This window comes from Pituophis catenifer, unplaced genomic scaffold (assembly GCF_029215685.1).
Source record: "Pituophis catenifer annectens isolate HBS135680 unplaced genomic scaffold, rPitCat1.0.hap2 SCAF_2, whole genome shotgun sequence".
Classification (NCBI taxonomy): Eukaryota; Metazoa; Chordata; class Lepidosauria; order Squamata; family Colubridae; genus Pituophis; species Pituophis catenifer.
This window is the reverse complement of record NW_027256882.1, coordinates 294,976,854-294,990,249: the sequence shown is the minus strand read 5'-3', so window position 1 is coordinate 294,990,249 and position 13,396 is coordinate 294,976,854. Positions and strand designations below refer to the sequence as shown.

The 13,396-nt window shown below is 44.0% G+C and overlaps 1 protein-coding gene across 2 annotated transcripts in view; it reads right to left on the bottom strand.

The window, feature by feature from the left end:
• UBAP2 (ubiquitin associated protein 2) overlaps positions 1–13,396 on the bottom strand; it is a 136,433-nt gene that overhangs the window by 54,551 nt on the left and 68,486 nt on the right. For both annotated transcript variants that reach the window (XM_070938977.1, XM_070938978.1), the window contains exons 10-13: positions 10,376–10,443; positions 5,617–5,806; positions 3,632–3,845; positions 1,690–1,967 (exon numbers count right to left, since the gene is read on the bottom strand). In XM_070938977.1, the coding sequence (XP_070795078.1) occupies positions 1,690–1,967; positions 3,632–3,845; positions 5,617–5,806; positions 10,376–10,443 (750 nt within the window). The remainder of the gene's footprint in view (positions 1–1,689; positions 1,968–3,631; positions 3,846–5,616; positions 5,807–10,375; positions 10,444–13,396) is intronic.

Below are 13,396 nucleotides of genomic sequence, written 5' to 3'. Positions count from 1 at the left end.
GCCAGTTTGAAGTTTCTGGGCGTTATCCTAAAAGAGGACAGGACCAATTGAGCCCAAAATTTATGTTGCTACCTCCCTGAATAATAAGTCCAATCGGGCTTTTGAGCACATGCTCAAAATAAGCCCCACCCCCACCCCGAAAATACCCCCCCTGAAAATAAGCCCTCCTGGAAAATATTTAACCGAATGCGCAGCCAGTCCCCGCTATTTCCTCTGGTTAGGGTTAGGGAGACAGAGCTGGAAATCAGGTAAGACGGCAAGAGGAGCCCCGTCTCGCTCCACACGCCCCAAAACAATAAGACCTCCCTGAAAATTAAAAGTAGCGAATTTAGCAGAAATGGCAAAAATTTCAGCATATTTGAAAGACTATTCACAAGAAAGATATATATCGGAATGGAGAAAATGGATTGATTATATTCAAAACAAATATCGGACTAAAAAGTATCAAATAGCTTATGAATGAATAGAAAAATTAAGAGTATTCATATTTAGTTAAGTAAAAGGGGAGTTAAAGTGAGAAGGGGGGGATAGGAGTCCATAGATAGCTAGCTTAGCTTAGCATATGATTGTTAATTGTTATACCCTGTATTTTGTTCCGGGAAGTTCGGGGGGGGGGGGAGGGTAAGGAAGGGAGGGGGGGATGGGGAAATATTTGTAAAAAATTTTTGTAAAACTCTTTAATTAAAAAAAAAAAAAAAAGACCTCCCTGAAAATAAGGCCAAGCGCTTATTTCGGGGTTCAAAAAAATATACGACAGGGTCTTACTTTCAAGGAAACACAGTAAGTGAGAAATGTGTTCAGTGAGTTTTGCCCCATTTTCTCCCGACGTGTGTTAAATGAACCACTGCAGTTGTTAAATGGTTAACCTGGTTGTTCAGTGAATCTGGATTCCCTGTTGATTTTGCTCGTTCGAAGGTCACAAAAGGGGAATTACAGGACTCCTCAGATGATCCCGTAAAATGGGACAGGCTGTCAGGCTCGTCTCAACTTGAGCCGTCAGGAAAGAAAGACCCTCGACTCCCTTTTTGAAATGAAAGGTTTACTTCTACTAAAGTCAAGCGGTTACTGCGCAAGCAAAGCTTGATAGGAATATTCTCGTGCAAAGCCTGTGTTTTCCCTCTCCCCTCCCCCTCCCCTCCCCTCCCCTCCCCTTGACTATCATTGTCCAATAGTATTTGAATTAGATGTTTTGGGAACATCTTTGAGGTTTGGCAGCTGTTTGTAGAGTTCCACATTCCATTCTCACAGCTCCATCCTTGTCTTTCATCTCCGGTTCCTGTAACCCTGTTAATCCCTCCTCCCTGCATTTTATGGCAGGATGGCACGGGGGTGGAGGAGTGGTGCGGTGGCCTAGAGCTGGAACTCTCACCTCACAATCAGGAGGCTGTGAAGTCAATCCTAGGTAGAGGCAGATATTTCTTTCTCTGGGCACAATGAGAATGTATCTACCGAACAAAACTCAGCATTGGCAACAGGAAGGGCATCCGGCCAGTAATCACTCAGCTCCATTCAGTTGCCCAGACTCCACTCCGCAAGGGATTATGGGGACATTAAAAGATGATGATGATGCCACGGAAGTGGAGAATGTGGAAGATGGCAGACCTGACACAGGCTGTCTTCATTTGCATCCAGATCATCCATTTACCAGAAATTCTCCTCCTATCTCTTGACCGCTGCAAAATTACTCACTTTTGAAACTGGGGGCGTCCTCCGCTTCGATGGCTTGATCTGCTTCTGCTGCGTTTGGTGGGCTGGCACCCCTGGATTTTCTGGAGACAGGCTGGAGAGTGGACCAGTTTTGTTGCCAGCTGCACAGCTGTCCACCGGCAAGGGCTCCCGGGCTTTCTGTGAGGCGAAATATTCCAGTCCAGGAGGTGGGACGGTGGCTGCCGGTGGAGGTGGGGGTTGTTGCTGCCGCTGCGTCAGTTGACTTAGGACCGGGGACGGCTCAGGTTGGGATTTGAAGTCTGGATAGGATTAGCGGGGGAAAAAAGAAACATGGAAATCCATCATCGAACCTCACTTTAGGTACACCTGAGAGCAGAGGAGGGGAAGGATGGCCCTTTTATGACTTGTGGACTTCAACTCCCAGAATCCCTGAGCCAGCTGAGGAATTCTAGGAACTGAAGTTCAGAAGCTTTAAAGTTGCCAAGTTTGGAGACCCCTGGTCCATAAGCTTCAGCCTGCCAGTCTCAACTCTCGCTCAAACTTCCTTACAGTGAGGACAATTAACCAGTGGAACTGCTTGCCTCCAGAAGTTGTGAGTGTCCAGGTTTTCAAGAAAAGAATGGAAAGCCATTTGTCCGGGATGGTATAAGGCAGTGGTTCTCAACCTGTGGGTCGGGACCACTGGGGGTCAAATGACCCTTTCACAGGGGTCGCCTAAGACCATCCAAAAACACATATTTTCAATGGTTTTAGGAATAATTTTATGGTTGGGGGTCACCACAACATGAGAAACTGTATTAAAGGGTCGCAGCATTAGGAAGGTTGAGACCCACTGGTATAAGGTCTCCTGCCTTGGACAGGGGTTGGACTAGAAGACCTCCAATCTCTCTTCCAACTCTCTTACTATTACTCTTACGGAGAACAATTAACCACTGGAAGCCTCCAGTCGTGCTCCCAGTCATGCGAGCCTCATTGGGGGCGCTTGGGGCCACACTCACCCGAGCGTCGAAGCGGGCGGTTGCGCCCCCACTTGTGTGAGCATCGCCACAAACGTTACAGGCACCCATGCATGTGCCTGCCCCTCCCACAAAATCATCCTCTCTTTCCCCCCCCCTCCTCCCTGCCCCGAGGAGCCAACCTGGAAAACTCTGCTCTAAGCGGTTTACAGATTCAGCCTCTTGCCCCCAACAATCTGAGTCCTCATTTTACCAACCTTGGAAGGATGGAAGGCTGAGTCCACCTTGAGCTGGTCAGGATCGAACTCCTGCGGGCAGAATTCTGCGGGCAGAATTAGCCTCTCCCTCTCCCTCTCTCTCATATATATATCTATAACAGACTTATATGTTTGACAGCCCTCTCTAAGTGGTTTACAGAGTCAGAATATTGTCCCCAACAATCTGGGTCCTCATTGTGCCGACCTTGGAACGATGGAAGGCTGAGTCAACCTTGAGCCACTCAGGATTGAACTCCTGGCTGTGGGCAGAATTAGCCTGCAATACTATATTCTAACCACTACGCCACCATGGCTCTATCTGTCTGTCTGTCTGTCTGTCTATCACAATAGCAATAGCACTTAGACTTATATACCGCTTTACAGTGCTTTTACAGCCCTTTCTAAGCGGTTTACAGAGTCAGCCTCTGGCCCCCAACAACCTGGGTCCTCATTTTACCCACCTTGGAAAGATGGAAGGCTGAATCAACCTTGAGCCAATCAGGATCAAACTCCTGGCTGTGGGCAGAATTAGCCTGCAATGCTGCATTCTAACCACTGCGCCATCATAGCTCTTTTTTAACAACAACAACAACAACACACTGTAGGAGCTGAAACCCCCAAAGGAATGTTTCATCGGACAATGTTACATTCCATTTCAACAAAATATGTGACTGTGTGTATAAAGAAGATTTGGGGGGGGGGGGGCGCCGCCAGGGGTGTTTCTACTGACTTGCAAGCCTGAACACTTACCGAAATGGCTGAGGATCGAAGGCTGCGAAGTCGAAGATTTGACATCCCAGGATGAGGTTGGAGTTGTGGACACTGGAGAGGCTGTACTGAGAGGACCCTGTGAGGCGAACTGGCCCAAACCTGGAGATTTCAGAGGCTCCAAAATCTGAGAACCAGTAGAGTTGGCTAACTTTGAAGAGCTAAGTTCTCTGAATCCAGAAGTCAGCACCGAAGACTAGGAAAAAGGAAAGCGGCAAACGTGAGCAGACACTGAATAACATCCACGCTGCCTGTATTAAGATACTACAGAATAGGGAATACAGAATAAGAGCGTTGGAAGGGACCTCGGAGGTCTTCTAGTCCAACCCCCTGTTCAAGCAAGAGAACCTTATACCATTTCAGACAAATGGTTGTCCAATTTCTTACGAGAAACCTCCAATAGTGAAGCACCCACAACTTCTGGAGGCAAGTCATTCCACTGATTAATTGTTCTCACTGTCAGGACATTTCTCCTTAGTTCTAGTATTATATTAATGCACTTTATATTATAAGGAGGAGGCATGAACTAGATATCACCAACAATAAAAATGTATTTATTAAACCTAGATTCAAAGGCTCAGGAATAGTTGATTTCCACATAAACCAGTCAGATATGTAACTGGAAAGAAGTCCACATCACAGTCTTCCAGACTGAAACTACTGGGCACCTCACCAACGAGGCTAATTGGTAGTAATTATTATGCAGAGGGTGTGATCTGTGCTCCTCACAAGAATCACATTAAGTAGATCACTCCAGCTTCCAATTGGGAGGAGTCAGTAAGCCTCCCTGGAAAGCTACAAGTACAAAGGTTATCCATGGTGGATGGAAAGGAATATTTGTAGCTCAGGGTTGAACCGTGTGGTCCTTGGTGCTCTCTGAGCTTGGCTGTTTTATTTATTTATTTATTTATTCATTCAACTTGTATGCCGCCTTTCTCTGAAGACTCAAGGCGGCTTACAATGCATTAAAAACCATATATAAAAACATTAAAAATTAAAACATTAAAAACAATTAAAACTCATTCACACCATTCATGGCCGGATCTCGCCAAATCACAAGAGCGAGATCAACGGCCCCAGGCCTGCCGGAAAAGCCAGGTCTTCACCGCTTTCTGGAAGGCCAATAGGGTGAGGATGGTCCTGACCGCAGGAGGTAATTGGTTCCAGAGAGCTGGGGCAGCCACAGAGAAGGCCCTCCCCCGCAGGCCCGCCAGCTGACATTGTTTAGCTGATGGGACCCAGAGGAGACCAACTCTGTGGGATCTTATCGGTCGCTGGGAGCTATGCGGTAGAAGGCGGTCTCGAAGATACCCTGGCCCTGAGCCATGTAGGGCTTTAAAGGTAATAGCCAACACCTTGAATTGCGCCCGGAGACCGATAGGGAGCCGTGCAGCTCGCGGAGAATTGGTGGAATGTGGGTGTATCTAGGTGCACCCACAATAGCTCGCGCGGCTGTATTCTGCACCAACTGAAGTCTCCGAACACTTTTCAGGGGTAGCCTCATGTAGAGCGCGTTGCAATAATCCAACCGTGAGGTGACAAGGGCATGAGTGACTGTGAGGAGAGGCTCCTGATCCAAGTAGAGTCACAATTGGTGCACCAGACGAACCTGTGCAAAGGTCCCCCTAGCCACAGCTGCCAGATGTTGTTCCAATCTTAGCTGTGAGTCTAGGAGGACACCCAGATTGCGAGCCCGTTCTGAGGGGGACAATTTTCCCCCCCCCTTGATAATAAGACATTATCAGGGAATGTCTTATTTTGAGGGAAACAGGGTACTAGGTTGGGTAATGAAACGTCTGCAAGGAAACCACCCAGCTCAGAGAGTACCAAGGACCGCCACAATTATCCTTTGCGAAAGACAAACAAGAGTTCCCATCGCAGTTCAAAGCCGTCCCATTTCGTTTTCCCGGATTCGTTGCCAGATCTTTGACCGCGGGGTTCTGAGTCACCGATAGGAGGGACATTACCAGGCTTTGTGCCGAGTAAGTGTTCACAGTGCTTGGATTGCTTGTTCCCGAGGCCGTCGGAGGATTGTGCTGGGAATTGGTGAAGACGAGCGCCTGGCCGAAGCCTTGCTGCTGAGTAGCATCGAAGGAGGCGGCCTCTGGGTCTTGATTCGGGGCGCCAGGGTTCTGAAGCAGCGTCACCAGATCAATGCTACGTATCAAAGGGAAAGAGGAAGAAAATTTAGAAAAAATGGAAGGAAGCTAGGAGACAGGCCAGGAGGAATTCAAAGTAGCCAAAGACTCCTGAGTATGCACAGGAGGGAGACCAAGAGATTAATGGTGAAAGACTAGGACTGAAGAATCTGAGTTCAAGCCCACTCGCAGCCATAAGAGCTCCCTAGGTGATGTTGGACCAGCCAACCTCTCTCAGCTCAATCTAACCCTTAATCCCTAAGGGGCTTTTTCAACTGGATTTTCTTGGTTTTTCTTCTTTGAAGATGTTTCGCTTCTCTTCCAAGAAGCTTCTTCAGCTCTGACTGGATGGTGGGGAATGGAAGGATTTATATTCCCTGCAGACAGCTGGTCATTTCCATCCTTTTAGAGGGTCTTTGAAGCATTTGGAGGTTTCTCCGTGTTCTCAGGGTCACCGGAGAGATGCAAATGGTTCCTGTAGTCTGCAATTTTTTCTCTGGAAATCCATTCATACCCCCACACCATTTGAAGGCTCTTCATCCCAAAGTGCATGGCTAAAAGTCTGTAGAGATTCTCCGTCATCCAGGTCATGTTTGTCCCAAGAGGCAACGGGACTTTCTGGTTTTTCTTTTGAAGACGTTTCGCTTCTCATCCAAGAAGCTTCTTCAGCTCTGACTGGATGGTGGGGAAGGGAAGGATTTATATTCCTTGCAGACAGCTGAGTCCTTTGGGAGAAGGGCGGCATATAAATGTAAGTAAAATAAATAAATACATAAATAAATTTGCATCCTTTTAGAGGGCCGTTGAAGCCCTTGGAGGTTTATCTGTGTCCTGAGGGTCACCTGAGTGGTGCTCCTGGTTCCTGTCGTCTGCATTTTTTGAAAATCCATTCATACTCTCACACATCCGAAGGATGAGAAGTGAAACGTCTTCAAAGAAGGAAAAACAAGAAAAGTCCAGTTGCCTCCTGAAAAAAGCCCCTTTGGGACAACCGTGACCTGAATGACTGAGAATTTCCATAGGCTTCTATCCCTTAGGTTTGCTGCCCTGGGGAAAAAGGGAGCCAGGGTGAGGGAACGATGCTGCCTTGAGCTCTTAGAGCAAAAGGGGGGATTTAAATCTAACAAATACATAATAAAGATATAGTCCCTAATACAGGCAGTCCTCCACTTACAACAGTTCACTTAAGTGACCCTTCAAAGTTACAACAACACCGGGAAAAAGTGACTTATGACCATTTTTCACACTTACGACCGTTGCAGCATCCCCATGGCCACGTTTACATTCGGATGGTTGGCAACTAACTCATATTTATGACGGCTGCACTGTCCTGGGATCATGTGATCCCCTTTTGCGACCTTCTCACCAGCAAAGTCAATGGGGATACCAGCTGCACTTAATAACCAGGCTGCTAATTTAAAAACTGCATTGATTCACTTAACAACTGACTCGGTTAGCAACATAAACTTTGAGTTCAATTGTGGTCATAGGTTGAGGGCTCCCTGTATATCACAGTAGTAGGGTTCTTTTTTATATGGATGCCATATAAACTGGATGCCATATTCCAAGTGTGGCCTTCCCAAGGCCTTAGAAAGTGGCATTAACCCTTCACGTGATCTTGATTCTCTCCCTCTGTTGATGCAGCCCAGAACTGTGTTGGCTTTTTTGGTGGCTGCTGCATATTTTTGGCTCATATTTAAATGATTGTCCAATTGTAATAAATTGGAATATTTTAAACTATATATTTGAAATGTAATCAAAAAAGGGAAAGAAGGCAAATTAAGATTAAAATAAGAACTAATTAGATCGGGGGCAATTAGAAATGATTAAGATGTGAATTATTTTATTTTTATTTATTTTATTTCGAATTTATATACCGCACCTTCTCCCGAGGGACTCAGGGCGGTGTACAGCCAGATAAAAACATACAATACAAACATTAAAAACAATTAAAAGGATATATATTAATTTGGCCCCAATTTAAGATAACAAACCAATTAAAATTTTTTTAAAATATGCTAAAAAACATGTTAAGCCAGCCCGGCTTAATGAAAAAAGAAAGTTTTAAGGGCATGGCAGAAGGCACCAAGGTCTTGGATTCGACTTATCTCTGAGGGCAGCTGATTCCAGAGGGTAGGTGCCCCCACAGAGAAGGCCCTCCCATTATAAATATATATTGTTAACAATTAAAAAGATAAGAAGAATTTTGAGAAAGATATTTAATAAATGAAAGAAAGGTCGGGGTTGCCTGGACACCATAGTGAAAATATTAAATTGAAAATCTATACAGCAATAGAGAGAGATGGAAGAAGAAGTAGAGAGATGGGAGAAAAGGAAAGGAGAGAGAGGGATAGAAGAGAGGGGAGGAAGGAAGGGAGGGGAAATCAGAGTAGGAGAGAGGGTTAGTCAGGGAGGAAGAAAGGAGGAGAAGGAGAAAGGAAGGGGGAGTAGTAAGGAGGAAAAGAAAGGAAGAAGGAAGGAAGAGAGGGAAAGGGAAGTGACTGAGAAGAAAGACTGCTGTATAACAAAAAAGAGAAAATGGAAGAAAGGCGACTCTGAACACACATATGAATATATGAAGATAAAGAAGAAATTGTTAAAAAATAAGAGAGAATAAATGTGAACAAACAAGAAAATTAGAATTTGAGAGCGAATGAAGATGTTGTTTATATAAATAAATATAGAAATATTGAGATATGAATTAAAGAAAAAATAGGGAAAAAGGGAAGATTTTGGCAAAAATTGTAATTGAGTAAAATGTATTTGAACTTGAAAAATTGTATAAGATAAGAAATGGCCAATAATCTGTTCAAAAAAAGATGCGGGTGAATGGGGGGGGGGGGGGAAATCAATAAAACTTGATTCAAAATAAATAAATAAATATTTAAGTGATTGTCCAAGATCCTTTCCACAGTTACTGCTACTGAGCCAAGTTTCACCCAATCTGTAGTACGTTTGGCTTTTCTTGCCTAAGTGTAAAATCTTGCTTTTCTCTATTTTGAAGCGACATCTCTACATTAGAAGGAGCTTCACTGTGGCGGTGGGGGCATTAAAATTGAAGCATTTGTGTTGCACTTTCAGTGAGCGAGCTCCCAGTGCAGCTCTGATGGAAGCGGCCTCCAAAAGAACCAGAGCAATTCATCCCCATCTTTAAATTAGGAAAGCATTAAAAAATATGTATATATACAGGCTTGTCAACTTGAGATCTATATAGAGCAAGGTCCTTGAACAGATTATTCAAAAGCTGCTGCTTGTGAGCACCAGGAGAAGAATGTAACAATTAGTCACGGCTGGCTGACTTTATCTCCCTTTTTCTTTTGACAGAGTTACTAGCTTAATAGATTGGGGGAATGCTATGAACATAGTGTACCTTGACCTCAGCAGACATTTGACTAAGTGTCTCACAATAGCCTCATTAATAAAATGGTAAATTAACAGGTAGATGGATTTATAATTGGCTGAATGACTGCAGCTAGACAGCCGTCGTAAATCACTCCGTATCAGCTTGGAGAGCAGCATCAATTGGAGGGCCAGGGGGCTCAGTGAAGTCCAAGGTTTTTATCAGTGAGTTTTGGGGATCTAGGACAACTTGCCACAGCCAATTCGCTGCAGCCAACAACTCAGCACGGGAGACTCACCGTGGGACAATTTACCACAGGACAAAAGTTACATAGAAATGGTGGAATAGGACCATCAAAGAAAGGAGGAACAAGGGGGGGGGGGGGAGGGCAAGACGAAATCTGAATGGCAAACATTAAAGTAATTTTAAAAATTATTTTAAATAATCAAATACAATTGTTGAATTGTCCCGGCAGTGAGTTATCCCGCAGCAAGGTGGCTGAAGTGAGTTGGCAGCATCCCAGAATTAAGGCCAACATTTCTGAACACAGAGAGAGAGAACATCTGCCGGTTAAGTATGAACAGTGGGCCAAAATAAACAGTATGAAATTTGACAGGAAACATGTAAAGCCTTGATAAATGAAAGTCACAAAATAGAGGTTGTCCCCAACTTACAACCGCAACTGAGCTCAAATTTCCTGTGGTTAAAATGCGTTTTGCCCCCATTTTACGCCTTCTTTCTTGCCACAGCTGTTAAGTGAATCGCTTAAGTTGTTAAATTAGTAACAGGTTTTTTTTAAGTGAATCTGGCTTCCCCCTTGACTTTGCTTGTGAGAGAGAAGGTTGCAAAATATGAACACACGACTGCAACACTGCAACCGTCCAGTTGTACAAGCCAGTTGCTGAGCTTCTGAATTTTGATCATGTGATCGTGGGGGAGCTGCCCTGTCACTATTTTCCAGTGCTGCTTTAACTTCGGACAGTCATTAAGCGAATTGTTGTCAGTCGAGGACTACCTGTACAGTATGTTCCCCTTCTCCAGAGAGAAGCTGGATAGATAAGTCACCTGTCCTAAAGGGACCATGTACATAGCAGGAGGCTGCAGCAGACACCTCTAGGGCTCTCAGTTCCAGTGTTTCTGGTCTATGTGTACACTTGTAAATAATTATGGAAAGGACCAACAATTCCATCTGAGAAAAGGGCCATCCCATAATACCCATTGAGAGAGACAACGTAGGAAAATATGTACCTTTGACCAGAAGCGACATGGTTCTCGGCTGGAACTGATGAAGCTGTGAAGACCTTTGTTTCTGAAAGCTAAAAGATCAGACAAAAAAAAAAGAGCAAGAATAATATATTTTGCATTAATTCTCCCCCCCCCTTTTTTTTTTGCAGGAGATAGCAACAAAAAACACAAGGTACTGGAAAGATTTTAAAGCACAGACAAAATTATCTCACATTTGCAGGCAATAATTTACATGGATATGGGCAAAGAGGGAATGATGGAAAAACAGCACCGCATACATGTTTAGGGGAAGGGCAGTGTCTATAAAAATATATCAAATAGCTTCATTTTTGTTCCTGGCAAATTAAAGATTTTTCCCTCGATGCATGTACGCCTAGACAGAAGGGCAGCCTTCCCCAATAGATCAAAGCCTCAGCCCCCACCCTCCTCCATGAATGTATATGTATATGTATAGGCTTTGATCAATGTATATTCATTGGTTGAGGGAGCTCAACCAATCTCACTGTATGTATGTTGTGCACTGACAATAAAGATTTGAAATTTGAAATATTCCAAACCAGAATAAAGTTCTTCAGGGCAGATCTGAACCTTTTCTGTACAGGTAATCCTCGACTTATGACTACAATTGAATTCAATATTTCTGCGGCTAAGCAAATTGTTTGTCTCAAAGTGGCAAAACAATGGATTGGTTTATAATTGATTCCATAACTTTGCATATAACACAACACAAAGAGAGTGGTCTATAATTTTCAACTGAAGTAGGGTCATCCTTTCTAAAAATTGGTATAACTATAGCTGATGACCATGTTCTCTGGCTGTGTTGCTTCCGTGCCACGCCCTGGGTCATCACAGCCATTTTGATGTAGGGGTTAAGGTGCTAGCCTAGAAACCTAGAATTGGAGTTCTAGAATTGGAGTTCTAGTCCCGCCTTAGGCATGAAAGCCAGCTGGGTGACTTTGGGCCAATCACCAGGAGACGGTGATTTCTATCAGAACTTCTTTCAAACAGACGTTTTGTGCTTCCCTCCTAGGACTGATGGAGACCTGCTTTAACAGTGACTGGGAAAATCCAGCAAGCACCTGTTAAGGAATGTCCCAAAGGTGCTTTTCCAAGAGGCAACTGGACTTTCTGGTTTTTCTTTGAAGACGTTTTGCTTCTCATCCAAGAAGCTTCTTCAGCTCTGAACAGACAGTGGGGAAGGGAAGGATTTATACTCCTTGCAGACAGCTGGACATTTACATCTTTTTAGAGGGTCATTAAGGTCACCTGGAGGTTATCTGTGGCATCAGGATCACCTGACGGGTGCAAATGGGTGTGGAGCCTTCTTGGAACTGCTGAAAGGACTGTGTTGTAGACTGGAGATAAATGATGTCATATCCTTCCCCCTATGTTGATAGAGGGCTGTTCAATTTGGGCAGAGATGGCCTCTTTGACCCCTCTTTCAAACCAGCAGTCCTCTCTGTCCAGAATGTGGACTTTGCTGACTTCAAAAGAGTGGCCTGTGTCTGCACTGCTGAATCTAGTCCTAGTTTGTTCTCCTGTGTTGTGTCATGTGCTTATGAAGTGGCTGTTTTGTTTCCCCAGTGTACAGCTCTGCACATGGCTCACTGCATTGCCCTGCATATACCACGTTGCTCAGTTTGTGTCTGGGTGTTTTATCTTTGGGGTGGACAAGCTTCTGCCTTAGTGTATTCTCGGGTGACCTGAATGACTGAGAATCTCCACAGACTGTTAAGGAATGGTTATTTCAAGAGGCCACAAATGCCCTCATACATTGGTAGGTCAACACACAACACAACCCTTGCAAGCAACTCCCAAAGCAAGAAGTGTGTCTCTATATCCTAAAATAAACCAGCCTATAACTGTCCTCTGCTTGTGGGTGGAGCTGCTGCTCCAGCCTGTCCAGAAAGGTAAACAGGACACAGCCCAAAAACGGTGGCAATTATGAGGTCACTTGATCCACACAACAGCTGAAAGGTTTTAGGTTACACAGAAGCCCGCAAGATTTCTGAGAAGCAACTTAATCTGCTTGTGAAATGCTGGCCAAAATCTAAGTGAGGCACAACATCAACAACAAAAAAAACGCCAAGAATTCCTTTCTGGAAACTGACAATTCCTTGAAACCAGCAGCTGGTTAAATTGGGGATTTTGCTGGAATCAAATGACCAGTCAGGTTCTCCGGGCCAAAATTTCCACTCTTGAGAAGCAAGCTCGGTTCTAGTCAGGTCTGAGGACAAACCACAGACAATCATCCCTTAAATGTATGGTTTGTTATTTTGGGTTATCTGAAGAAGCGATTAGAAGCTTCTCGATCAGACCAATGAAACACCTATGGCACTTTCAGCCACCACCTACACAAGGAACACAAGACAGGTAACTCTTGACTCACAAGCACAATTGAGCCCCAAAGTGTTATGTTGTTAAGTGAGAAATTTGTTAAGTGAGTTTTGCCTCGTTTGATGACTTTTCTTGCCACATTTGTTAAGTGAACCCCTGCAGTTGTTAAAGTTAGCAACACGGTTGTTAAGTGAATCTGGCTTCCCCACTGACTTTGTCAGAAGGTCGCAAAAGGGGATCACATGACACCAGGATATTGCAACCATCATAAATACGAGTCAATTGCCAAGCCTCCAAATTTTGATCATCATCAACATTATTATTATTATTATTATTATTATTATTATTATTATTATTATTATTATTATTTATTAAATTTATATCTTGCCCTTCTCCCCGAAGGGACTCAGGGCGGTGAACAGCCGAGAATTAAAATAACATACAATATAAAAGTTAAAATAATTAAAAATAAATTAAATTAAACGGCCGCCCCAATTTAAAACCCCATCATGTGACGTGGGGATGCCGGAACACTCCTAATTGTGAAGAGTCATAAGTCGCTTTTTCAGTGCCGTTGTATACTTCAAATGCTGACTAAACTAATGATTGTAAGTTGAAAAGTACCCGTAGCTGTATTTTCCATACTTTAAAAGTGTAGATTTTCACAAAGTTGTGATAGCACAGGTC